The sequence below is a fragment of the Psammomys obesus genome, unplaced genomic scaffold, assembly GCF_907164565.1.
Source record: "Psammomys obesus unplaced genomic scaffold, mPsaObe1.curated_primary_1811, whole genome shotgun sequence".
NCBI classification, from domain to species: Eukaryota; Metazoa; Chordata; class Mammalia; order Rodentia; family Muridae; genus Psammomys; species Psammomys obesus.
In genome coordinates, this window is record NW_026596415.1 from 4121926 (window position 1) to 4148968 (window position 27043).

The 27043-nt window shown below is 50.4% G+C and overlaps 2 protein-coding genes across 5 annotated transcripts in view; one reads left to right on the plus strand and one right to left on the minus strand.

The window, feature by feature from the left end:
• Tvp23a (trans-golgi network vesicle protein 23 homolog A) overlaps positions 1-27043 on the plus strand; it is a 141030-nt gene that overhangs the window by 12935 nt on the left and 101052 nt on the right. The gene's annotated exons all lie outside the window — the stretch shown is intronic.
• Positions 1353-27043, minus strand: part of Ciita (class II major histocompatibility complex transactivator) — a 38611-nt gene continuing 12920 nt past the window's right edge. Inside the window, exons 6-21 of one of the 2 annotated variants that reach the window (XM_055597702.1) lie at positions 26694-26738; positions 25529-25675; positions 25006-25140; positions 23355-23519; positions 22639-22704; positions 19218-20868; positions 18298-18456; positions 17294-17365; positions 10782-10862; positions 10027-10119; positions 7498-7584; positions 5194-5277; positions 5003-5086; positions 4419-4465; positions 3636-3732; positions 1353-3139 (exon numbers count right to left, since the gene is read on the minus strand). In XM_055597702.1, coding sequence (XP_055453677.1) covers positions 3662-3732; positions 4419-4465; positions 5003-5086; positions 5194-5277; positions 7498-7584; positions 10027-10119; positions 10782-10862; positions 17294-17365; positions 18298-18456; positions 19218-20868; positions 22639-22704; positions 23355-23519; positions 25006-25140; positions 25529-25675; positions 26694-26738 — 2987 coding nt within the window. In that variant the 3' untranslated portion in view covers positions 1353-3139; positions 3636-3661. The remainder of the gene's footprint in view (positions 3140-3635; positions 3733-4418; positions 4466-5002; positions 5087-5193; positions 5278-7497; positions 7585-10026; positions 10120-10781; positions 10863-17293; positions 17366-18297; positions 18457-19217; positions 20869-22638; positions 22705-23354; positions 23520-25005; positions 25141-25528; positions 25676-26693; positions 26739-27043) is intronic. The other variant, XM_055597704.1, reaches the window with a different exon arrangement.

The window sequence follows — 27043 nt, forward strand, 5'->3', positions numbered from 1 at the left end:
GAGGATCTGAAGTTCAGGGTCATCCTCATCTACATGTCCAGTTAGGGGCCAGGCTGGGCTACATTGGACCCTGCCTCCAAAACCCACAAGAAATGGAGTTCTTTTCCCTAGTCTAATCTAGAGTATAGCTGTGGCCCTGCCCCAAAGCCACGTGGGAGCAGGTGCCCTAATTAGGGCAGCATTTCGTACAGATGGGAGTGACCCTGTGGCCCTCCCCACCTCTCCATAATGGGATAATCCTTAGGCAATAGGGTGCAGCTGAATTCCCCAAGGCTCTCAGGACAGTCATGTACAACAGGAAGAGAGACATCCTCCTTGGGAGGGAGGCCTGGAGTGAAGCTGAAGGCTGAGGAGGGGCTTGGATTGAAAGTGTAATGCATGAGCAGCCCACTAATCCCCGAAAACTGCTTCTCACAGATGGGATCTGGTAACCTACTCTAGCATGTTGTCCCCACACCACAGAGATCCTTCACAGGAGTCACAGGCCAAGTGATTTGTGGACTCCTTCCCTATAAATGCCGAGTTTCTAAGGTGGGAACCACAACTCCCCCACCTCATGAGATGGCACCATGCTAATTACCAAATGGATGCAGTTTCATTCCAGGCCCCACTGGTGGGCAGCCCTCTTGAATCTGCTGTCCAGGAGCCTTTGTGCAGCATCCTAGCCAGCCTCAGCTGGCAGCTCTGTCTGGGAGGTCTTAGATTTGCTGAGACTCCAGACTCCCAGCACAGGAGCCTAGAGCACCTTGCCCACCATGTGTCCTCAGTGCGCAGTGGCAGAATGACCAGCCTGAAACTGTGCTGAGGAGTAGCATGCCTCTCACATTTACTGCGCGTCTACCGTGTGCAGGCACCAAGTGCATGCGGTGCTCACAAAGTCCAGAAGAGGGCGTCAGAACTCCTATGCCAAGCACTGTTTTTCACTCTTAATATATACATCTATATGTATATATTCCCAAGGAGGCTCACAATCATCAGTAGCTCCAGTAATACATGTGCACAGAAAGTTACAGGAGACAACTTGGAGTTGGTTCTCCCTTCCCTCCATACCACAGTGTGGTCCTGGGGATCAAGCTCAGATCATCAGGCTTGCTTTACCCACTCAGCCATTTTGCTGACCCATTTCATTAATATTTTTGTTTCCATATCGAGTCTTTATATACCAGGAAAGAAGATACCATGACTCAGAACATTTTACAGATGAGGAGGATAAGGCACAGAAAAAACTTGCCTGCATATCTGATGAAGTGGAGCACGAGACCAGGCAGCTTAGCCAAGAGCTGGTGTTGTACAGTCCTAGACTACCTCCTCTTTGAAGCCAGAGGGCCTAAGGTACTGCCCAGTACACAGAATCCAGAACCAGTGAAGTTTATTGAGCATCTACTATGTCTCTGGCACTGTAATGAGTGCCTTACATAATCAACTCATTAATAAATGACAGCCATCAGCAAAGAGTAGCGAGAGTCAATTTTGGCATATTCAGACAGACCAAAGGCAAGAGGTACATCCTTCCTGACTGACAAGTACAGAAAATACCTGGTTTCAGAGAGTGCCTCAGTGCTGTCCCGTGTTCACACAAATGGGACTCCCATGTGCTGCCCCTGAGCCTGATGCTCTAACTGTACATAATGTAAGCCTGAGTCTTGGCGCAGATACCCTCTGCAGCTGGACCTGCCTTTTCAAGAATGGCTCCCAGGCAGCAGCCATGCAGACCACTCCTCTGGGCCCTCTAGCCAATTCCCACTTACTGGGATGTGCCAGTCCTGCTGACATCAAGGCTGGCATGCTGGAGCCACACAGATGGACCCCTCTGCCAAGACAAAAGAGCAAGCTGTCACTGTGCCGGTGGAGGGATCAATAGTGCCTGAGCTCAAAAGTGGTGCCCTGGGTAAACAAGAATGGCAGTGCTGGTGCTGCCAACTCCCTCTGGGCTAGCTGCGGCCAAGGCCAGCCAGATGGGCTACAGAACTGCTCCCGGGACGCAGCAGGGCAGTAGACAAGAACCCGCCCCTTTGGGCCTGGGCAGAGGTGGACTGTATGCGCACATGGTAAAGACAATGCTGTGTGGCCTCAAGGGCTGTTAGGAACAGTGCACAGACTGTGGCCTGTGCCTCCTCCCTTTCTCCTCTCTGTTCTTCCTTACTGGGTGGTCCCCCTATAACAGCCACAGTGTTAGAGGAGGGCAAGCCAGCACCTCCTGGAGAAGTCCCCAGCCAGCTGTCCCATTAAGGTCTCAGGGCTCCCAGCCAGCAACCTGTGTCACCTGCCAGGCATACATGCAGGAGAGCCTCCCAATGACTCCAGCCTGGCTTCTTACCGCCTCAATGACTCAGAGGGTTGGTGGGGACAGGTGAGCTGTCTCGTCTAAGCCTGCCTGGAAGGCAGAGTGTGGGCTCTTTTTCGTTGTTGTGGTTTGGGTGGTTTCTTTTGCATTAGATGGGACAGAAGGTATCCAAGATGGGACTTGTGGGATAAACTGGCCCCACAGCTGCAGTGAGCAGAGTGGGGGCATTTAAAATGTAGTGAGTGTGACGGAGAAGGCAGAACAACTCCCAGCCACAGCCCTGTAGTGTACCATTTCCTGGCTCTTGGTTGGCATCTACGGTGTGGGCCAAGCCCAGTTCATCCTTGACCTAAAGTTTGTGGAAACAGCGTCACAAGTAGAAGGAGCTGCTATAAACTCCCTGTCACATTTAGAGGTCTGCGGGCCAGAGTCACCCTTAGTGTCCTCAGAGCCCCCAAGCAGGCCCTGTCTGAAGCAGCCAGGAAGATGTGCTGGCTCTGGCCTGGACAGGCAGGTGCTTGGTTGCTTCAATTCCTCTTTCTGGCTTGGAATGTCGAAGAGACGGTCCTCAGCCTCCTGGGTGAACCCACTGAGGGCAGCCCAGGCCTGTCTGCCAATGCTCACAGCCGCCGAATGGGGCTGGCTTCCCACCTGGCCCTGTCAGAGCCTGGAGCTGGTCTTGGGGCCTGTAGAAGAGCAAGGCATGCACCTGTTCCTGATCTAGGCAGGGCCCAACTCTGACTGGCAGGAGCAAGGTGCCAGCATGCTGACTCTCACAGGATACGGTTCACAGAAGAGCTGAGTCCACAGTACCCAGTTCAAGGTCCAGCGTGGTCAGTGTCCCCAGAGTATGTGCTGTGGGGATCAGGACAGGCAGGTGAAGTAATGAGCTTCCAGAGGAGCAGCCTCAACAGAAAGGTAGGGGCTGTCACACTGTGGGGGACTGAGAGAGGGGCTGGAGGACAAGTGAAACACAGACTGGGGGAGAGAGTGACAAACAATTGTGTTCATGTTGCTGGCAGGAAATGTAATAACTTCCTGTGAAGATGAATCCAAGAGAAACAGCAGCAAGAAAGACTTTAAGTTTCAAAGGCAGGACTTCCCAATGCCAAGGATGGGAATTCTAGGTGACTGGCTCAGACTGTCTTTTCTCAGTCTTTAAGCATGACCTCAGGGAGGTTCCTTGGCCCAAGTCCCCAAAGTCTGGAGGACACCTGCTAGTTTGGAGACAGGATAGCTCCAGATGACACACAGACTCAACCAGCCTCGCTTGATGCCCTTGGCCACACCCTCACCAGCACACTGACCCAGCGTCCCTGCAGTTCTCCCCTCTGGAGTCCAACATGGTTACCTTGTCCAGAGCACAGCAGGGTCATCTCAGGCTGATCCTGGCATCCAGGTGCTGCAGGTGCTCCTGAACCCCAAAGGGGATAGTGGGTGTCCACATCCTGCAGAGGGGACATGGGTCAGGGCCAGGTGAGAGGGAATGTGGCAGGACTCCCGAGGGTACGCTGCCCACAAGCCCTACCTCCCACCTGGCAGGACATAGACCAGTGTGCGAGAACAGAGTGCTAAGAGACCCTTCTTGGTCCAGACTTGCTGTGTGACCTTGAGAATGTGTGGTCGGTGCCTTATCCTTTTTAGCTGTAATGTGGATCCTATTATGGGTTCAGTTCAGACTGTCCTTCACAGGCTCGAGCTTTGAGTGCTTCCTAGGCTGTGAAACTAGTTTGAAGGCTGTGGAATCTTTAGGAGGTGGAGCCTTGCTGTCAGACGTCCCTCCCCCCAACCCCCTTGGGCGAACCTTTGAAGGCAATAGCCAGGCCCATGCTGGGAGCTGACTGTTCCCTGGCAGCGTATGAGCAGCTGCAGGCGCAAACTCCTGCAACCAATGCCTTCCCGTCATAATGGACCCCATGAGACTGTGAGCCAAGGGCACTGTTCCTCCTTTTCATTGCTTCTGCCAGCTATTGTGGTCACAAGGAGAAAGGAATCCAGAGAAGCACTCTCTACCCGAGAAGACAGACCCAACTGTGCAGGTCAAAGCCACCTGAAGAGCAGAAGGTGCTAGATCAAACAGTGTGAAGGCTTAATAGAGAAAGCTTAAAGGGCCACAGCACATGTATCATGGTACCTGCATTCCGGAGGCCGAGGCAGGGGATCACGGGTTCAAGTGCAATTCTGTTTCAAAAACAAACAGGAAAGTAAATTTGCTATTTTTATGTTCTAAGAATGACTGGATTAGGCAAGTTCGTATGATTCATCCTGATGAAATATTTTTGAGTGTTTTGTGCAGCAACATTGTCCTAAAAGTTTCTGGTGGGGACATGGCTCCGGTGGTGGCCTGCTTGCCTAGCACACACCAAGTCCCAACTTTGGTCCCCATTGCCACATGAAATTGGATGTGGCGGTACATGCTTATAACTCCAGCACTTGGGTGATAGAGGCAGGAGGGCCATCTTCAGCTGCATGTTGAGCTCCAGGTCACCTTGCACTACGTGAGACCCCCCCTCCACCCTGCAAAAAAAATCTGTATCTTGACTGACAGAACAATCACAGGTTTTCTCTACAGGTGTTACCACCCTTGTAGAGATGAAGAAACCGAGGCTGGGGGTGGGCAATCTCTTGTCATCCTGGGATCATGTACTGTTTGCAGGGGTGGGATTTGAATTCTAGAAACACACACAGAACTCCAACCCCAGCAGCAATGCCACTTACGCCAGCGTTTCGACTTGAGGACACTTCTGAAGGCTGGAGGCCAGCTGTTGGGCACCGGCAGCCGTGAACTTGTTGAACTGAACGCTGAAGAGAAAGGGCCATCCTGAGGCCTGGCTACTCCCATCTCAGCCCTTCCCCTGATGCGGGTGGGAGACCTTCTGCCTCCCAAGCAACCCAACCCCTGCACTCACTCCATCACCCGCAGGGACACCATGTCTGGAAGCACTTGTGCCAGGCTCCTGGCTCCTGCGTCACAGATGCAGTTATTGTACAAGCTGCCGGCGACAGAGGAAGGAAGAGGGTTTGGGGTGCTGGGCCAGCTCAGGCCCTGGTGAAAGCCACGTTCAACTGAGATTACTGCTCCATTTTACCTATCCATCTGTCTGCCTCTCTCTCTCTCTCTCTCTCTCTCTCTCTCTCTCTGTCTCTTGACAAGGCCACACGTATCCCCAGGCTGGTCTAGAACTTGGTATATAGTCAGAGATGACCTTGAATTTCTGATTCTCCTGCCTCCACCTCCTAAGTACTATGATTACAAATATCCCATTTGTGCAGTGCGGAGGATGGAATGGGCCCATGGCCTCATACGTTGTAGGCAAGTCCTCTGTCAACTGAGCTACATCTCCAGGCAGGCCCTACTGTCCCATTTTACAGATGGACTAATTGAGGCCCAGAGAGTTGAGGCCACTTATCTGTAGTTCTACTGTGAGTTCAAGAAACAACACATGGACAGGAAATTGTACACTGGGCTTAGTGGCTTAGGACTGTAATTCCAACTACTTAGGAGAGGGGTTACAAATGCAGGCCGGCCTAAAATCCATGAGACTCTGTCTCAAAATAGAAAATTCCTTTAAAAAATTTAAAAAATTATTTGTGTGTCTGGGCGTTTTGTCTTCATGTATGTCTATGCTTCATATGCAAGCAGTGCCTGAGAACACCAGAAGGCACTGGATCCCCTGGGACTGGAGTTAACAGATGGTTGGGAGCCATCATGGGCTGCTAGAAACTGAATCCAGATCCTCTACAAGAGCAGCCAGTGTTTTTAACTGTTGAGCCATCTCTAGCCCCTCAAAATAGAAAGCTAAGAAGGCTGGGTTAGAGCTTAGCAACAGAGTGTTTGTGTGGAATACATGAAGCAACTCTGGGATCCATCTCCAGGAAAACAGAGAGGGGGAGTGTGGAGGGAAAGGAGAGGGAAAGGAGAAATTGGGGAAGAGAGAGGAGAGGAGGAGAGAGGAAGGAAGGAAGAAGGGGTAAAGAAACAGAAGAGGGAGAGGGAAAGAGAGAGGGGATGGGAAAAGGGGAGAGAGAAAAAGGAGAGGGAGAGAAAGAAGGGGAAAGAAGGGAGAGAGAGATGGAGGGGGAAAAAGAAGACAGAAAGAGAGAGGAAGAGGAGAGGGAGAGAAGTGTTTCCCAGCCCAAAAGCATGGAACCACTAAGGAGGACATTCCCCTCCCATGCCATTGTTCATCTGTAAAATGGGTAGGAGAGGTCACTGTAGGGGAGCAGGTGGGTTCTCGCTGGTTTATGCAGTGGGCCACCTGTTAGCCAGGGTCTCCCAGGGTAACACACTCACAGAGGGCCATGTGAGACAGAAGGGGTGACTGCTGCTGGCCATGGGGAGAAGAAAATCTGGAAACTGTTAGGACTCCAGGGACTTTGAAGTTGGAATGAATGTATTTTGTATTATGAGATAGCCATAAGTCATCTGTAACTCCAGTCCCAGGGGATCTAATATCCTCTTCTGGCCTCTGCAGGCATCATGTGCACTTAGCACATGGGTGGATATGCAGCCAAAACACACAAAATAAAAATGATATTTTTTAAAAATTAAAAAGCAGAAAGCAAGCTGAGCGCCAGCATTCATTGCTCTCTGCCTCTGGACTACAGATGTGATGTCACTGGGACCTGGTTGGAAGGCTGAAGGAATAGCTGCCTCCATAAAGATGGGCAGAAGTCGCTTTTCCTAGAACATGACTTGGGGGAAGGAAATTCTGGCATAGCTGACATCTGGTAGTGCTGAGCTGAATGACTGGGATTCTGGTCCAAACTCAGTTCCCACCTCAGCCCCCAGTACCACACCAGACTTGCTGAAAGGACTTCAGAAGTTGGGGCTGCTACATCCAGGCCCACCAGGAGGTGGCAGTGAAGCACTGGCTGGAATGGTGATGGAACTCACAGAAACCAGCCCTGCAGGGCCCACTGGAGCCCTGCCCTCCAGAGGCTGGATGGGTACGGGGACAACCGTCCACTGCTCACCTGGGACAGCACTGGGGTATGACACGTGACCCATTGACATGATGCATATTGTCGAGGATGAGGAAATAGAGGCTTGGAACAAGTAAGCAACTTGCCCCGAGGCTGTGGTGATGTTCAGTTCATTCTAGGTGAATACACCACCGGAGGAAGCATAGACCTTGCAACCAGCAAGAGGTGATCTTGTCTATTCCCCACCCACCAGCTCCTCAGCCCACTCAGAAGGACACTCCACTCACCTCAGCCTCAGGAGCGACTTGGCTAGGGCCGGAAGGGCTTCTGCAAGCTTGCAGGCACCCACATCAGTGATGCTATTCTGGGACAGGCTATGGGGACACAGGGAGGAAATGGCTTAGGACCCAAGTGAAAGGCTCCCCCTTTCCCATTGGCTGGAAATGCACCTCACAGGCAGCCTATAGCCGCAGACCCTTTGAAAGGGTCATAGGTAATGTGGATGGACCCACAGAAACAGAGAGAGTGGATGGGGGTAAGAGGCAGAGAAAGCACCCCCTCTCCCCCCGGCTGTCTGTTTCAGTAGTTACCCTTTCCCCCTAGGGATGTTTTCCAGCACTCTAACTACACACAGTAGGTGCTTGTGTGTCCAGGAATAGAAAGGTCAGAAGGAGAGAAGAGAAAGGAGGGAAATGTATCTCGTGGTTGGCCTAGACCATTGTAAATTATGGAGAAGCCTACACTGTACATTAAGGAAATTGCCACATGAATTCTTGGGATAATTTCAGGCTTCTTAACTTCATTTATAACATGGAGTGTTGACAGGTTTTTTTTTTAAAATGTTTTGTCTGTTTCTATGTTTTGCTGTGGAATTGAATCCAGGGCCTTGTGTATGCTAGACAAGGGCACTGCCATTGCTGTATCTCCAGTGCTATTACATTTTTAAAATTGTTATTGTTGTCGCTATTATTGTTGTACTGTGGGAGGGGCACTGCCACAGTGCCATGTGGCAGAGGGTCTGTGTAGAGCTGTGGCTTAGAACTCCTGAAAGAAGCTGTGTTGGCAGATACTGACTGACAGATTGTGGAGAGATCAGAAAAGGCCTAGGAACGGAACATCCAGTCCTTGCCCTTCTCTGTGTCAGAACTAACATCCTGTGGCTAATAGCTAAAAAAAACCTCTTGGAACCTATTCACTTAGCTAACCACTGGCTTCCACCAACCCAAAAGCTGAGACTGTCATCAGATAGCATCTTAGGCCTGGAGAAAAGCTTCCCCTCCTTGATGTACCTGCCTCTCTGATGTACCTACCAATAAATGTTTTTGATTGGTTTGGTTTTTTGAGACAACGTTTCTCTGTGTAGCCTTGGCTGTCCTGGACTCGACTTATAGACCAGGCTGATCTCAAACTCATAGATATCTACCTGCCTCTGTCTCCTGAGTGCTGGGATTAAAGCCATGTGTCACCACTGCCTGGCCCTGCCAATATATTTTAAACTTGCCAGGATTTATGACTGTCTTTGTTCTGTAAAACTGTAAAACTTCATGGAACTGCCTCCACTTTGGAACATGAAATTTGAAGTAACCTAAATCTGTGTCCCTGAGCCATGGACATTGGTACAACTTTTTGGAGACCAAACTCAGGTCTCCAGACATGTGAGGCAAGAACCTTTACCCTCTGAGTCATCTTATTAGCCCCTTTAAAATTTTTCACTCTAAGACAAGGTCTCATTATGTAGCCCAAGCTGGCCTGGAGCTCAAGATCCTTCTGCTCCATTCTCTCCAGGGCCACCACGTTTAATGGGAAATCATGTCTGCCCCCAACACACACCTATTCCACCTTAGCTTCCCAAGGCCCAGAACAGTTAAAAACAGCTGTCACCACAAAATGTTTCATGCCAAGTCCCAATCTGTCTCTTCTAGCATCCCAGTGGAGCTGTGTTCATTAAACTTTTATTCCAGTATATTTTATCTTAATACATTTTTCCCTTTCTCCTTTTTAGTGTGTGTGTGTAGGTCAGATGATAATGTTCAGGAGTCAGTTGCTTCTCCTACCATGTGGGCCCTCAGGATGCAACTCAAATTATCAAGTTTGACAGCAGCTACCTTCACTAGCTAAGCCACCCTGCCAGCCCTTCCCCACTTCATGTTTTCTTGAGACTGATTCCCTAGGCTGGCCTTAAACGTGTGCCCATCCCACTGTCCCAACCTCTCCAATGCTGCCATGCTCAGCTTACTGTGTTATGATTGTGACTTATGTATTTGTTTGCTTCTGGTTTGTTGTATATGAAGAGGCCCACAGTTTTGGGAGCAGGATCTCTGGGGTCTCCACTGTTGCCCATGATAGCAATGGTTTCTTAAGTCCTTTTCATTAAACCAATAAATGAGGTCAGAAAGATGGCTCAGCAAAGCGCTTGTCCCACAGGCATGAGTTTGCTCCCCAGCACCCACACAGAAGACTAGGCATATCGGTGCATGCTTTTAATCCCAGTACTGGCGAGGTGGTAACATGAACTCTGGAGCTCGCTGGCTGGGTAAGCTGGCATAACTTGTAACTTCCAAGTCAGAGCAAGACCCTGTCTTAAAAGAGGTGGGCAGTGTTCCTGAGGTGGTCCCTGGACTAGACATACACTTGGAAAAGGACTGAGTAGAAAGGTGGTGACTGAATGAGAGAGGCATGGATGATCCAAAACAGAATGAGTGAATGATGGAGGGATGGACAGATGATAGGATGGAGGGGGAACAGAAGAGCAGAACAGTGGGCTGGGTAAACATTCTGTACCAGAAGCAGTGGGGAGGTAGGTTCAGCGTACTCACTTGAGAGTCTCCAGGGCCTTCAGCTGAGGGAAGGTGGCTGAGAGCTGTGACACACCTTTGTCCCCGATCTTGTTCTCACTAAGTGAGTCCAGGCTGCAGGTGGATCAGATGGTGGCCATTAACCTTCTGGTCCCAGATCAGCATCCTCCAGGCCTGGTCATCCTCTCTAATACCCTTAGCTCATCTCTGAGCTTGTGGAATCTGGCCACCAGGGGCGCTGTTAAGCTGGCCTGGGGCCATGGCTAAGCACTGTGGACTAGAACTTCTGCTTGGTTTTGTAGGAACCCACTGAGGTGGTCAGCTCCCCTAACTTCTTCGAGCCTCGATTATGAAGCCCCTTCCTGCTCCCACCTGTCTGCCCTTTGGGGTTGCTAAGAGCTGTGTGGGTAAAAGAATTTCAAAGCTTGCGAAAGAACTCCATTTTTTTTTTTTAATGTGGGAATTCCCATCCTCTGTCCCTTTCCCTGTACTAGGGGTCATAAGTCCCCACAGTGGGTTCATCTGTCCCCCACCCCTCACACACAGTTTCCCCACTGAGGAAGCTGTGGAGAGGGGAGGGGAATAAAAGGGAACAGGGAGAAAGACTCTCCATGTGCCCTGGGGACAAAGTCTGGACTTCTCAGAGTGAAGGGTAGAGGAGGATCCCAGGATTTTTCAGGGCACAGGGTAGGGGTCCCAGGACTTGTCAGGGCACAGGGTAGAGGGTCCCAGAATTTGTCAAGGCACAGAGTAGGGGTCCCAGGTCTGTAACTTACTCCAAGTGCTGCAGGGAGGAGAAGGCTGGAAGGATCCTTGCCAGTGTAGGGAAAGCCTTCGGGCCCAAGATGGGGCCCAGCCTAGGAAGCAATCAATGGCAGAGGTCAGACACTAAAACTGCAGACAGCAAGGACAGTCTCAGGCCCCTTCCCTGCTTACCCAGATTCTTATTCCTGCCATCTGGGCTCCCAAAGCCTCCTGCTCTGACTCCTGAGAGGCCTGCTGGGACTCCCCCACTTCACTTTCTGCCTTCAGCAGCCCATTCTCATCCTGATGATGTCCCTTGCCCTGTGAAGCGGTCCCTACACCTGCCAAGGTCTATTCCTAAATCACCTCAGATTGCCTGCCTTTGCATTTTAAATGTCTCCCCTCCCTCCCTCCCTTCCCCTCTCCTGTCCTCCCTCCTTCCCTCGCTCAGATTGCCTGCCTTTGCATTTTAAATATCTCCCTCCCTCCCATCCACTCTCCCTCCCTCCCTCCTTCCCTCCCTCAGATTGCCTGCCTTTGCATTTTAACTGTCTCCCTCCCTCTCTCTCCCTTTCTCTCTCTCTCTCTCTCTCTCTCTCTCTCTCTCTCTCTCTCGTGTGTGTGCGCGCGCACGTGTGTGTGTGTTCATGGGTGTGTTCATATGCACAGATATGGAGGGCAGAAGTCAATGTTAGGAGTCTTTTTTTGTTTTTTTTGTTTTTTTTTTGTTTTTTTTTTTGAGGCAGGGTCTCACTGAATCTGGAGCTCATTGACTGGGTGTCTGGGAAATCCTTGTCTCTCCCCCAGTGCTAGAACACCAGGTTGACACACCAGGCTTTTCTTTGGGTTCTGGGGATCCAAACTTAAGACCTCATGCTTGTGAGGGAGCTTGGTACCACTGGGCGCTCTCTCCAGACCTTATCTTTGCTTTTTAATAACAAAGGACTATTGGGTGGGGGCTGGGAGACAGCACAGTTGGCACAGTTCTTATTTGGCACTTAGGAGTTGGAGGCAGAAGAATCCTTGGCTAAACAGTAAGTTTGAAGCAAGCCTGGGCTACATAATAATTTGTCTCAAAAGAGTGAAAGAACAAGAAAGAATGTTTCTTGAGCACTTAGCCCATGCTAAGCCCCTTAGTCAACTTAGCTCTCAGCTCTGAGCTGAGGGTCCTCTCACCCCCATTTTACAGATTGGGAAGCTGAGACACAGTGAGATGGGGTAACTCACACAGCATGATTGACTAGATTTCAAGGAAATCAGTAAGATAAGGACAGTGCAAGGATCATTGTTTGGTTTATAAAATATGACTAAATATATCCAGTATAAAGGGCTTTATTCTAGGTTTTAGTTAAAATTATAAAAACGTAAGTAAAAAGAAGTTTTAGTCTGAAATTACATTTTTAACCTTTAAATTTTATTTTTATGTCAGTGTAAAGGTCTGTGTACATGTATGTCACATGTTGGGGTGGGGGATGGTAAATGTAGAAGCAGGAACCCCTGGGGCCAGGGTTATAGGTGGTTGTGAGCTGCTTGATGTGGGAATTGAACTAGGGTCCCTGAAAAAGCAGGAAGCACTCTTAACCTCTGTTAACCTCTGAGCCATCTCCCTAGCCTCCTGACTTAACTTTGTTCAATTAGTTAATTAACTTATATATTTGCTGTGTGCATGCACATGAGTGTCATGGCACATGTGTGAAGATTGGGACAAGTGTGTTTGTGTTATGACACATGTGTGTGAAGATGAGGACAACTGCAGGACATGGTTCTTTGCTAACATATGGGCTCTACTTAGCTGCCTCACTGACCTCAACTCTTTTGAAATAGTCATTATTTGGCAATACCACTATCGATTTTTTTTTAAATAGTCTGTGTGTGTGTGTGTGTGTGTGTGTGTGTGTGTGTGTGTGTGTGTGACCATCTCTCTCTCTCTAGCTCAGGCTGTCCTTGAACTCATAATCCTCTTGCCTCAGCTCCCTGAGTACTAAGCTCACTGGCATGCACCACCACCTCCAGGTTTAATATTTGTTTTTCTAAATGACAAAAATCAAAAGATCCCTGTACATGGTAACTTAAACTTATTCTGGAATTCCCTCTGAGTCTAGGATCCCAGGCCCTAGGGCCTTGAGCTTTAAGGAAAGACCCAGATACAGCTGGGCTCAGCCTTGCGCTGTGGTCTCGACATCCCTTCACTTTTGGATCTTGGCTCCTTCAGTGCTTAGCCCTGACCACAGGGTGCTGTCAGGACGAGAAAGACCGTCCTTGACTCATCTGCTGATCTGGCCACTTGTGTACAAGGTACCAGACCATGGCAAGAAAGCCGTGAGCAGCAGAAGTTCCCACTTGCATAGAACTGGCACCAGTGGCAGACAGATAATCAAGGAAATTGGTTCATGATGTGGACGGAGAGATAAATGCTAGAGAAACTCACGGTGGGAAAGTCTGGAAAGGGCCTCAGAACACTGACATACACGGTCAGCGGGGTCAAGGTGCCTGCACCCAGCCTGGCAACCTGAATTTGATCCCTGAAACTGGCATGATAGAGAGAACCAACCATTGCAAATTGCCCTTTGACTTCTAAAGGCACACCACAACATGCATGCACACACTAAATAAATAAATAAGCAGGCAAAATAAAATGTAATTAAAAAATAAAACAGAATGGAGGGAAATGAGGGCCTGGGTGGTTCTGCTGTGGAAGGAAGAGCGTTGAGGGCAGGGGCATAGTCATGGCAAGGCCTGGGGCTGGATCTTGTTTCAGAAGAAGAAGGAGCACAGGATAGGAAGGGCTGAGGAAGAGGATGGAGAGGAGGAGGTAAGGGAGAAGCGGTGATGGGGTGAATGAACCTGGGCCTTTTTTTTTTCCCACAAGCTCTGTAGCCTAGGCCTCCAACCTGCTTTAATCCCAGCACTGGGAGGCAGAGGCAGATGGATCTCTGTGAGTTCAAGGCCAGCCTGGTCTACAGGACAGCCAAGGCTATACAGAGAAACCCTGTCTCAAAAAAACCAAACCCCAAAATGAACCAACCAAACAACAAGTTGTCATGAGCTGATTCTCCCGCTTCTACCTCCATATGCTGGGACCACAGGTGTGTGCCAGTGTAGGTGGTGCTAGGGACTAAAGCCGGGCTTTATGCCTACTAGGAAGTGTTCTGCCAACTGAGCCACATGCCTCACCTACATATATGTGGGGGTTGAAGATCAGACAGCCAGAGAGGCTTGAAGGGGGTGGGGAACATGGGGTGGCTGCAGTAGACACCCTAAATAGCCCTTTGTTTCCTCCCTTTCTTCCTCAGAACTATGTCTGGGCTTCCAGCCTGTAGGAGGCTGTGGGCCTGGCTCTAGCCTGTTCCACCCCGCGGCCTCTGGTAGCCAGAGTGCAGTTCCGACCACCAGGAAGGGGCTTTTTAAGCTGAAAATAATTCAAAGACAGAAAGCACCTTGTGGCTGTCTTCTGACATTTCCTCTTTTCAGCAAATATTTTTACCTCTGTACATATTTGGCATCGTATGTTCTGTCGAAAACAAGAGGGGCTTGGTTATCTGTGGGGTGCAGGGGAGCTGGCAAAGAGTGTGTAACCAGTTGGGACTGCAGGCAAATCACTAATATTGCCAAGCCTCAGTTTCCAAATTTGTCCAGTGACTGTCTTCCAGGGCAGCTCTTCTCATAAAGGGGACTCTACGTAAAGGCATGGAGGATCTTATCGGCTCTTTGTTTTCAGACAAGGTTTTCCTATGTAGTCCTGAGTGGCCTTGGATTTGTTATCTTCCGGCCTTAGCCTTGCAAGTGCTGGTATTTCAGATGTGTGCCGCCAGGCCTGGCTGGATCAAGCTTATCTCTAATAGGACCAAATACTGACAGCTTGTTAGTCAGCTAGGTAAGCTAAAATGCTGTTTGTAACTTTGAAGAAACTACTTCATCCCTCAGGTCTCATTATGCCCATTTGTAGAATAAATGAGAGTTGACATCAATGGCCTCCTCTAGGATTATCATAGACGTGGAGTGAAAATGCTTTGCAGTTGGAAAGCTATGTTAAAGCTTGGTGGTGGAGCAAGCAGGGCTTGAGGCAAGGACAGCAAAAGTTCAAGGCTAGACTAGATATTAAAACCCCTTTCAAAATAAGAAATATATGGTCTGGGAATGTCACTGAATTGGTGGAGTGCCTTCCTAGCACACACAAAGCCCTGAATCCTACCCCTTGCACTAAGCTTGTTGTAGCAGAGTGTGCCTATAATCCTAGCATTATATTATTATATTATTGGGAGGTAGAGCAGGAGGATTAGAAGTTCAAGGTTAACAGAGGAGGACAATGCAGCCAGTCCTGATGAGACCTGATAAGTTAGGTCAAATGGAAGGGGAGGAAGACCTCCCCTATCTGTGGACTGGGGCAGGGGCATGGGAGATGAAGGAAGGAGGGTGGGATTGAGAGGAGACAAGGGGGATGTGAGGGCGATCTGGCTGCGACATCTGTCACCCCATTGATCGCCAGGGTTGATTCGGCTGATCTGGCTGGCTAGGCGGGTGTCCTCTTCCTCCCTCACCGCTCCATGTGCGTCCCTCCTGAAGCTGCGCGCTTGGTCGAAGAGAGGAGACAAGGGTGGGGCTACAGCTGGTATACAGAGGTGATAAATTATAATAAATTTTTAAAAATGTAAAAAAAAGTTCAAGGTTATAGAGCTTGGATTGGCTATGGAGCAAGTTTGAAGGCAGTCTGAGATACATTAAACTCTGTCTAGTAAACAAACAAACTGATGGGTTGGCATGTAGCTCAGTGATAGAGTGCTGGCCAAGCATGTACAAGGCCCTGGGCTCAATCCTCAGCACTTGGAGGAAAGCTGCTCAGGCAGCCAGACCCAAATATAACTCCTGGGCTCTTCAGGGCCCATGTGCTGGAGGGCAGCTCCCCTATCATAGCCAGGCACCCTCGTCTCAATCCAACCTACTGCATCCCCTCATCTCCATTTCTCCTGCCCTGGTGGCACTGCCCAGGATGATAGCTCCCAGGCTTGGCCGCACAGGGTGCGGCCAACTCTCCCACTGTGCTGGATGGAGTGGTTCCTAAGCATGCAAGACTTTCAGTGCCCAACCTTTCAGTCCTAGGCAAGCTGGACCCTAGCCCACTGGAGCTACACACCCAAATTTCTCAAGAAAGATCCTTCTAACTGAGGGAAGACCCAGAGAAGCAAGTATGAGGCAGATGGGGTCTGAGCATGTGCATGGCTGGGAAGCCTGGAAAGACTACTTAGCATCCAGGCTGGGCCCCGGCCCCGCCCCTGCGGGAGGTAAGGACACCTGAGTGCAGAGGGCAGTGGCCAGGCTACGCCTTCACCTGGGGGAGTGCCTGTGGCCAGGAAAGTGATTAGCCCAGGATCAGGAGCTCCTAGCTCAGCAGGAAAAGGACCTAAACTGACAGGTCTTGGGGATTCCCTTCCTTGTGTATGAGGCCCTGCTCTGGGGCACACGGGGCACTTGAGTCCATATGCATTCCTTCAGGGCTTCCTCTCCAGCCCCTGCAGGCTCATTCATAAGTTCTCAAGCTTCTGCAAAGATGCACCCTCTGATGGGGGTTCCTAATGCTAATTACCCAGAGAGTGAGCACACTCTCAGTGCACTTGTCTTTGCTGTGTAAACTTTGCTCTATTTAATTTAAAGTTGACTAATTAATAAAGTTGCTGAAGCCTGTACTGGGGAGAAGAGAAGTAGGAGGAGCTAGGGGTCTCAGAGGGACATGAGGCCTGGAGGAGAAGAGAGAGGAAACAGAAGATGTAACAGGAGAGGAAGCCAGGGAGAGAGAAGGAAGTTGCCATGGGGCAGCAAGGACCATGAGCATGTGGCCATGAGGGCTGGCCTGGTAAAATAGAAGCAATTCAGGCAGCTAACAGGGTGTGTAGCTGGGAAACAGCCAAAAAGCATAGAGGGGTGATGCCTGCCCCGTTACTGTGCCTTGAAGCTTTTGTAAATCCAACAAGTCTCTGTCTCCGTTATCCGGGAGCTAGCCAGGGTAGCGAAGCGCTCTAGACTTTAACATCCATCTCCAACACACCTACCTCCTCCAGGAGGCTCCCAGCCACCCTCAAGGGAACTTGCTGGAGTAAGTTCATCAGGGACAGCAACCTCTGCTCCTCAAAGGGCTTTCTGATGAGTGACGAGGCATGAGCATGTGTGTGTGTCTGAGTGTGTGCTATATGGGTGTGTATGAGGCATATGTGTATGCACATGTGTGGGAATGTGTAAGAGTGTGTTAGATGTGTGTATGTGTGTGTGCATGAGTGTGTGAGTGTTTGCGAATGTGTTCACTGTGTATGAGTGTGTTATATGTGTGTGTGAATGTCTGAAGTGTGTGTACAGTGTGTGTAAGTGCATGTGTGAGCGTCCCCTGTACTCACCCAGACAGGCCACACCCAGCAGGTGGAAGCTGCTTTCCCGGTGGTAAACAAGAAGGCAAGAATCAGCCAGGCTCTCCCTTCCCACCATGCCTTGGGCCACCATGCCTGGCCCAAGATGAGCTAAGATGGGACACTGAGGCAATCGCCCACCCTTCACTTACGAGAACTCTAGCGTCTTAAGGTCCCGGATAGCAGGAAGACCCTTAGCTGCATCATCTGAGGGGTTTCTGAGCCTACAGAGAAAGGGCTTCAGTAAGTAGGTGTGGCCCTACTGGTATGCCCCATCCTGCACCCGGCTCGCTGCCGTGGGAGCTGTTGTTGACCCTCCACTTAAAAGAACACTCTTTGGGGGCTGAGGGATTGCTCAGTGGTTACATTCATACTGCTCTTGCGGAGACCAGAGTCTGGCTCATTACTGCCTGTAACTCCAGCTCTGGGGGATCTGATGCTTTCCTCTGGACTCCGCAGGCACGTCACTCACTCCTTCACACACACTCATACACACACACATACACACAAAATAAAATACTTTTTAAAGAACAGCTTAGAGCCAGGCAGAGTGTCATGGGCCTGTTTGACCAGGTATTTGAGAGGACGAGGCAGAAAGATTATAAATTGGAGGCCAGCTTCAACTACACATCCAATGCAAGGCCAGCCTGAACAACTGTGTAAGACCATCTTTAAATGAAAATTAAAAGGGCTGGGGATGTAGCTCCATGTTAGAGTTCTTGCACTGCATGTGTGAGGTCCAGAAAGAGAGAGAAAGGGGGAGAGACAGGGGGGGAAGAGAGGAAGGGACAGTGTGAAATCTCAGGGCTATGGCTGGCTCATGGAGGAGATAGGGAGAGGCACTTAGCAGCACCTAGCTCTCCTGTCCCCTGTCCTCTGTACCTTGGCTCTATTATGGTTGAAATGGTGCTGAAAGTGGGTGCAGCTGCCTGAGGGCCTGGGGGGGGGTCCCTCCAGTTAGTAAGTGATGTCTTCATGGCTTCAGGTGTGAGGGGCCTGGTACAGGGTGTCAGGCTTAGAGTGCGGCAAAGTGGGTGGGACTCCTGGATGGCCATAGCGAAGGTCAGGGCACTGGGAAGCTCTGCAGAGCTATGTATGTGACAGACACAGACTACCTGCACAGCCTGGACCTACACCTGACCCCTTGCCTCCTCACCTCTGAGTCTGCACAAGGCTGTCCAGGTCTTCCACATCCTTTGGAGATTTGGCCTTAAATGGCTCAATGGTAAACTTCTCCTCTGCTGCCTGGAGTAGCTGGGCCTCTCCCTGCTGCTGTAGGGACTCCCATAGCACCATTGTGTCACTCAGTGAGGCCCTGTAGAGGGAAGGCCTCAGACCCAGGCACAGCACCCAGGGTAGATCACAGTTAGGGTGCGTGGCTCCACAAAGGAACCTCCCACCTCCTCAGGTCCTTTTCTTTCTTAGCTTGATCTCCCTCTTCCATGACCTTATCAGCCCTTGTTGGTCTACCATTTTTAAAAAAGACACACTTTGACTCTGCCTTCCAGGAAGCTCAGTGCTAAATTCTGGGCATAACTGTGGCAGACCTTAGAACTTGAGTAAGATCTGTTTATCAGGAATTTTTTCCTGTGGGAGGAATTTTTTCTGGAGATTACCCTGAAGTGCTCAAGCAAACTGCAAAGTGGACTTGAATGAGCCAAATGAGAGAATTTAAAGCCCACCCTGAGAGGAACAGGATGTCCTTTCAAGCAGCACTGGAATCTGACCAGATTCACATTCTGGGAGGATTGCCCCTCTGCCTGAATACAAAGAGCAGTGACATGCCTGTCACATGAGAAAGAAAAGACTGAGGGAGGCTGTGCCTCTGAGGACAAAAAAAAAATGGTGGCATGTGCTGGCAACTGAAGGATTTGAATACATGGTAAGTATTCAAATATTGGTGAGAAGAATGCCACCCTCCTTCACAGGCACATGGCCAGTGCCAATAGCTATCCTTCTCTGACCCTTATTGTCATCTTTAATTGGAGGGGACTATTCTGTTCCTCCTGATGCTGTGCCCATGGAATAGGAGGCCCCAGAGCTGCAGTCCATGTCTGCCCTGTGCCCTTCCCACACCTGAAACCGGTGACACAGCTGAGTCCCACGAGGTTTCCCAGTGCAGAGGGCTCAATGCCAGTCTGACGAAGGTCCAGGGAGAAGTCCTGGCTGGCCGACTCTAAGGCCCGGCCCAGCACATGTACATCTGGGGGTGTGAGCCGGGTGCCCAGGAAGGAGAGGTGCCCGGGGAGTTGACGCGCCACATGCTCCCAAATCCCAGCTTCCTGAGTCTCGTGAGCACAGTGCAGCAGCTCCAGCAACCTCCCAGCCCGAAGTGTCCCCAGCTGCAGGCGCTTCAGGTACCTGGTAAGAACCTTCCGTTTCTTGTCTGCCCCTGCAGCCACTGCAGGCTCCACCAGAGCCCCCAAGCAGTGGGCCCGAGGCTGGAAAACCAATCCAGTCAGAAAGCGTGGCACACCTTCAAGCCAGTTGTCATAAGGTCTCTTCTTCCTTGGGGTCAAGGCCAGGTACTGCGGCAGCTCCTTGTCTTTTATTTCACTGCACTGTGCCAGCCACACAGCACCTAGGAAGCATTGTAGCAGAAAACTGGAGAAGGCCAGTTGGGCCTCTGTGGTCCCCAGGACAGGCTGCACCAAGCCTCGGGTCACTGCCCAGGTTTTCACCTCCACTGATGGAAACTGGGTTTCTTGCAAGGTGCTTTGGTGTCTGCGGCCCAGCTCCCAGGCCAGCTTGGCCAGCTCAATTAAGGCTCCTGGAGGACTGTCTCGGGCTGCAGGGCCTAGCAGGCCAACATAGAGCCCTGTAAGTGTGCAAGGCAGCCGGGCCTCTGTTCCCTGTTCCAGCAGGGTCTTGGAGAGCTGGCACATGGTCTTGCATAGAGCAGGGCTATGACTGTGGGTGAGGAGAAAAGGCTGGCCCTCCAGGAGGCCCAGGGCCTTGTCTTGGGTCTCCGCTGTCCCTGAGTTCTCAAAGTATTGCCTCATGTAAGTCTGGACCTGTTTAATAGAGAAGCTAGGTACCTCAAAGATGGCATCTGCCTTGCTCAGGCTCTGAGCCAGGCGGCCCCGGGGTCGGGCTGTGAGGAGCAGGGTGCAGCCACGCAGCAACTTCCGCTGGAAAAGCCCAGCTAGCAGTGCCCGGAGGGAACAGGACTCTGGGGACAGAGGTCCACATGGTCCATGCAGGAGGCCTTCTTGGGCTTCTAGCTCCTCAAAAGCATCTAGAATGAGCAGGATGCGGTCTGGCTGCCTCACAATGTGACCAAAGACTTCATCATCCATGGCCAGTGGCTGCAGGCTTGGGGGACAGAGAAAATCCCGTAGGTGGTAGGTGTGCCCTGGACGATCCAAGTAATGGCAGGGGACATAGAAGACAAAGTCATATTGTGGCAACTGGCCACATGCCCAGGCGTAAGTCACAGTTCGGGCCCAGTGGCTCTTGCCCTGGCCGGCCTTACCCAGCACGGCTATCACCTGTGTCTCTCGTGGTCGCCTGCAGTCACTGGCAACCTGAAGCACTTCAGCCAGACCACCATGGGCTAGCTGGCGCTCTGTCCAGTCAGGAGTGGCCAGTTCCCTTTCCTGACTTTTGTTGCTGCCTCTCTCCAACCTGGCTCGCACCAGCTCCATGGCCACCAGGGGACCGGTCAGGCTCTCAGGCAACAGCTGGTACTTGTCCTGCAGGGACTGCTGGAACTGCTCCACAGACGCTACAAAAACCAGGGTGAGTCAGAGTGTGTTAGCAGAGTAAAAGGTTAAGGAAGGTGAGGGTGGTCAGAGTTGCCCTCCTCACCAGTTTTTCCATATTCACAGTTTCCATCACAGCTTATTCATTCATCCACACCTTCCTGCTCTCTGGGGAGGGAGAGGGGGTGTTCATCCCTCTGTATGAAACACAGGGCACATGATCTGCCACCAAACTGCTCCCCAGCCCCTCTGTGCCCTGGGCCAACCAGCCCTATGGGGTTTGGAAGGAGAGTTGGTTATTTGTGGATTCAGCAGGTTAGGTGCAATGATCCAGGCTCAGAAAGGCATGTTTCCATATATGAAGCCTGGAAACACACACACACACACACACACACACACACACACACACACACACACAGAGAGAGAGAGAGAGAGAGAGAGAGAGAGAGAGAGAGAGAGATAGACAGACAGACAGAAAGAGAGAACATGAAAAAAGAGTATTTAGTGATCATTGGGAGAGACAAAATGGAACAGATGATAGTGGTGTGAACAAAATACAATGTGTGTGAAAATGTCACGATGGAACCTATCATTTTGACAATGAGTGTACACTAGTTAAAAGTAAAGCTTAAAAAGCCTGGGGGTGGGGGTTGATGAGATGGCTCAGTGAGCAAATGTGCTTCTTGCTAAACCTGCACACCTGAGTTCCACCCCTGGCCCCTCATGGTGAAAGGAGAGAACAGACTCCTGCAAATTGTGCTCTGACATGTGCACTGTGAATGGACACACACACACACACACACACACACACACACACACACACACACAAACAAATAGATGTGATTTAAAGCCTTTAAAAAGACAGTGGGGCTGATGGGGTTGTTGAGGTTGATAGAGTGTTCCCTGGAGCGTAAGAAGCCCGGGTTTCATAACCAGGACTGTTGGGGTACATGCCTGCAGTCTCAGGACTTGGTGGGTAGAGGCAGGAAATCAGAAGCTCAAAGTTGTCCTCAGCTACATAGCAAGTTGGAAAGAAAGAAAGAAAACAAAAAGAAGGAAGAAAGGAAGTGAAAAAGGAAGAAAGATGAAGGCCTGGGCATGGGGTCACACATCTATGATATTACTACTCAAGAGGTTGAGATAATAGGGACATGAGTTCAAGGCCAGCCTGAGTTGCAGAGTCACTTCAGGGGTGTGAACTACATAGCAGGACTCTGTCTTAAGACAAACAAATAGCATTAGCAGCAACAACAACAATAACAAAAATGGCTGAGACTCGGGAGCCCATCGGTCTGAGTTCAAATTTTGGCTCCTCCTTTGTGTGACTGTGAATACCTGTATACCCTGCTATGATTCAGGCGAGTTCATCTGTGAAATGGAGGTGATACTGTGACCGGGGAGGCTTTAGTGTGAAGCTCAGGGGAGCACTCTGAAGGAGCATCCAGTGGCTTACCTGTTTTCTCACTTCCCCTGACATCCTCCCTTCTAGTGCTCCACACTTAACTCCCTTCATCCCTCACAAATGCAAGGTCAGTTCCCACAGGTGACTCCCAAGGATAACGACTTAAGGCCTGTGTACCACTGCTTGAATGGCAGCATAGATGCTACAACACTGGGGAAATCAACTGGGTGATGAATGAATGAATGAATGAATGAGTAAATGAGTGAATGAATGAATGAGCAAGTGAGCCAACAGACAAGGAACTGATTAAGCATTGCATGAATGAAGTGAAGTACTATTTTAACTTTCATACCAGGTCTCCAGGACAAGAGGGGACCCCACTATCACTCACCTGGCCATTTTGGAAGCTTGTTGGAAGACTCAGGATCCTCTTGGTCCAGGGAGGGTGCTGTATCCTCTGAGCATGGAGAGGCAAATGCAGATTAGAGTATGGGGAGCCCCACAACTCCTCTCAGTAGTGGGGGCATCTAGAGGGCAGAACCACTTGCCCAAGCCTCCAAGACCAAGTTACAAAAAGGCTACCCAAGACTGTATCTGACATCTCCATTTTAGCCAGCTGAACTTTTAAAAAACATTTGTAAACCAATGATTCAAAGATTATAGTAAAACCAGGCATTGTGGATTTGTAATCCCAGCTCTCAGGGGGTTAGGTAAGAGAATTTCTGCAAGTTTAGAGTCAATCTAATAGGCATATATCAAGTTTCAGGTCAGGTGGGGCAAGCAAAGAAAAGCAAAATTAAAAACATGCTCTGCAAGTAAAGCTTGGGCTTCCAGCGTCAGAAGGCCCAGGCATGCTAGGTCTGTTTTCACGCCCTAAGGATCAACAGGAGCTTGTGGCTTGTGCTCTGCTTGGGTGGACATATATGTTCCAGCTGTCGCCCAAGCCTCAGTTATACTCCCTGCTTCATCAGTCTTCATGCACCTCTCATGACCTGTCGTCACCCAGGGGCATGCCTGTCCCCTCAGGGGGCTCTGACTGTCTGAGAAATATCCTTCCCCCAGCCCTCTGCTTGTTTCCAATGTCTCTCTCAGGGCCCCACTCCTCACCCGTCTCGTTTACACGGGAGGTCAGCGCAGGTTCGGGCATGTTGGGCAGGTCAGCTGCAGATGGTGCAAAGGGGCTGGTGGAGCCGGGCCGCTCTGGGGATTTGGGAAGACTGGGGACAGTGGGGCTGCTTGAAGGGAGTCCTTGGTTGCCCTGGGGCATCTCACCTACAACAAAGGTAAGGAAGAGTGTAAGAACCATCAGGAACTCATTCAGGAATGCACTGGGGTCATCTCCACTTCAATCAAACTGTACAATGTGAACCAACCCCCTCCCAAGGGGACCCCACATCTGTGTTAAATGCTGACTGACTAGTTAGAATTTCTGTGCCTGTGGAGAGCTATAAGGTCCAGAGCCAAACTGTCTTGGGATGTCTTTAGCACTTACCCCCACAGACATTAATTGCCCACCTCTGTGTTTAAATTAACATACTTAAGACTTCCTGTAAAAATCCTATTAGGAGGTGCTGTTTCCACCAATGTATTTGAAAGATGCCTTGACTTATAACTCTTTTTGTTCTGTTCCCATAAAAAGTTCATTTGGCTGTTTCCATGTTGGAATGTGGCATTTGGGGGTCCTTGAATCTGTGTTCCCAGCCATGGTCATTCACACCTGGCTTTGGAGTAAATAATCTCTTATTGCTCTTGACGTGATAGCGTGGTGAATGTGGGGAGAGAGGGAAGGCATTCAGGGTGAAACTGGGGAGGAAACTCTGAGTTACATCCAGTTCCCATCTGTAAGTGGGCACAGTCAGCTCCCAGGGGGCTCACAGCACTCCTGGCACTCACTTGGTATGGTCAGTGCTCATTTCCCTCCATGTTAGAAGGTGCTCCCTTGCTTCTGGGACATCTTATCTTATACAGAAACTGACATGTGACCCTAAAAGTTGGCTATGGTTTTGAGTGGAAGCATCACCCATGTCATCCCTTAGAGCCTGGCCATGCCTTCCCAGGCTTCTTGGCAGCCTCTCAGTATGGTGGATCAATGGGCACAATTTAACCGATCAGAAAACAAGGCAACTTAGAGAGAGTGTACAAGAGTGCACAGCAAACTGTTCACATCAGCACTCAGGTAAGGAGGCACTCAGGTAATCCTTGAGTCTCTTATTGTTTGGCTTGGTGATGGGTGTTACTGAATAAAGCTGCGGGGGTTTTGTTTGTTTTTTAAGGGCTGGAGAGATAGCACAGTGGCTCAGAGCATGTACTTTTCCAGTGGTCATGAGTTTGGCCCCCTGCATCCATGTCAGGCTGTTCACAGTAGCCTGTAACTACAACTCCAGAGCGACCTGTCACCCCTGGCTTCTTCAGGCATTGCAGCCACGCATTCTGATGTGTTTGAGCACATATGCAGGTAAATTAAAATAAAATATTTTTGAAGTGTTTTTAAACAAGGAAAAGCTAAGGGGAGAGGAAATAATGACACACAGAGGCTGCAAGACTAGTCAGCTACGCAGACCACCTTAGAGAGGCTCTTGTGCTTTGATTTTTTTTTTTTTTTTTTTTTTTTTGAGAGGGGATTGAAGATAGAGGAAGGTGTTTGGGGAGGGACGATTTATGAATAGGTGCTATGTCAGAGTTGAAAAATGCCTGCAATGGTAAGAGGTGAGGGAGGAAGGAAAGGCAGTCAGTTTCAATGCGGGACTTGCACACTCACCATGGTAGATTAGGACATTGGAGAGCCCTGCGCCAGCCCCTGAGATTTGCCAGAGTCCCTGAGGTAGAGTGGTGAGGATCTGGATATGCCCAGCAGGGAGATCCAAACAGTTCAGTGAGGAGCTAGAGGAGGACACTGCAGGAGACAGAGACAGTGAGGAGAGGGGCAGTCCACATCACCCATCTTTGTACTGGGATGAAAGATCAACACCCTTTCATGGGGCTCTCATTTCTCCAGGAGCAGCAGCTGAGCCTGTCTTGCCCATGGTGGTGTCCCTAGCACCTGGCAGGGTGGCTGACAGAGACAAGAAGGGGGACAAGTGACACAAGGCTGGCAGTAGAATCCCCCCCCATGGATGTTTCCTCCTGAGCTAGGCATGCCTTCCAGCAGGCATGAGTGGGACGGGACCTTGAGGATGACCCTGATGGGAGAGGAAATTGTTTCAGCAGCCCCTGCCTGGTGCCAATTCCTCAACCATCTGCCTGAAGGGAGGAGGCACCTCTTCTCTAGACCATCAACATACCAGGCATCTGAGCAGCTCCCTCTAGGTCTGTGTGGCTGGGTGCTGGCTCTTGATTGGACAAAGCAGGTGGTAGGAAGGGCACGGTGGAGAGGTTTGCTGGCCCCATCAGGAAGCTGCCAGTCAGCATGGGTACCATAGAGGGCTCAGCTGTGGGAGAAGGGGAGGTTAGAGACCGCATGGGCACCTGGAATGGGGCAGGCCTCCCAGGACAGCAAGGATCTCTCTCTCTCTTGGCAGTTAGGGGAAATGCCTGCCCCCCTCAGGGCCCATGTAGCTCAGTTAATAAGCTGCTGGTCCATGCCAACAGTGCCCACCCTTTCCTGTAGGTAGGCCCAGGGACATCTCTAAAAAGCCCACAGAAATATAGGGTCAGACTGGAGAAACCTAAGACTGGGCCCGTAGCTCCAGCCTTTCCCACCTTCCCCTGTGTGTCACTGAGCCCTGGGGAGACTAAGTGCCTCGCTCACTCAGCTTTCAGGCTCTGCCCAAAGAAGGGCAGGGGCTGTACCACATTCTCTCATCGAGGAGCTCAGGGTATTGCTCTCCTTTACTGAATGGGAGAACTGTGAAGTAGGTTGGATTCTGTCTCCCTGAACAGTCTGGGGGCTCCCTAAGGACTGATGCTACCTCTCCATCATCTTGAGTAGTCATGGAGGCTGCCAGGAGAGGTTTTAGGGAAAAAGTAAGTCACCCACCACAGTGCAGGCTGAGGAAACTTCATCTTAGTTTGTACCACACTCACTCTGTCATAGCTGTGTGATCTTTGGCAGGTAACCACCTCTCTAAGCTACCTGCTTCCTTCCTTCCTTCCTTCCTTCCTTCCTTCCTTCCTTCCTTCCTTCCTTCCTTTCTTTCTTTCTTCCTTTCTTCCTCCCTTCCTCCCTCCCTCCCTCCCTCCTTTCCTTCCTTCCTTCCTTCCTTCCTTCCTTCCTTCCTTCCTTCCTTCCTTCCTTCCTTTCTTCTTTCCTCCTTCCCCCTTTCCCTTTCTCCCTTCCTCTCTTGGTCTCTCTCTTTGGCTTTTCCTTCCTTCCTTTATTATGCTAGAATTCAATGAAGGCCTTGTTCACAATAGTCACACCCCCAACTCTGATCCGTGAATTGTGCTGCATTTGAGGGGACCTGTGCTCCCCCGGGTTGGACCATCTGGATCACCTGCTCATCTCACCTAGCTTCCTGTGCTTTGAGTCCATAGTGTGCTCTTCTGGGAAGCCTGCAGAGAGAATGCTGAGATCAATGGCCCTGGTTTCGATGTCTTCAGCCATGGAGATTTCTTGCCTTCAGTAAGAGATGCTGAGCCAGGAACAGGAGTGGAGGCGAACTGCCACAGCCCATTCTTAGCACTTTAGATGTTTATAGCACACACCAGGTTCCCATGCCCAGCAGGAAATGATTTACAGGGTCTGGGGGTGTGGTTTAATCCAGAGTGTTTGCCTGGCATGCAAAAAGGCCTGAGTTTCATCCCCCAGCAACACACACACACACACACACACACACACACACACACACACACACACA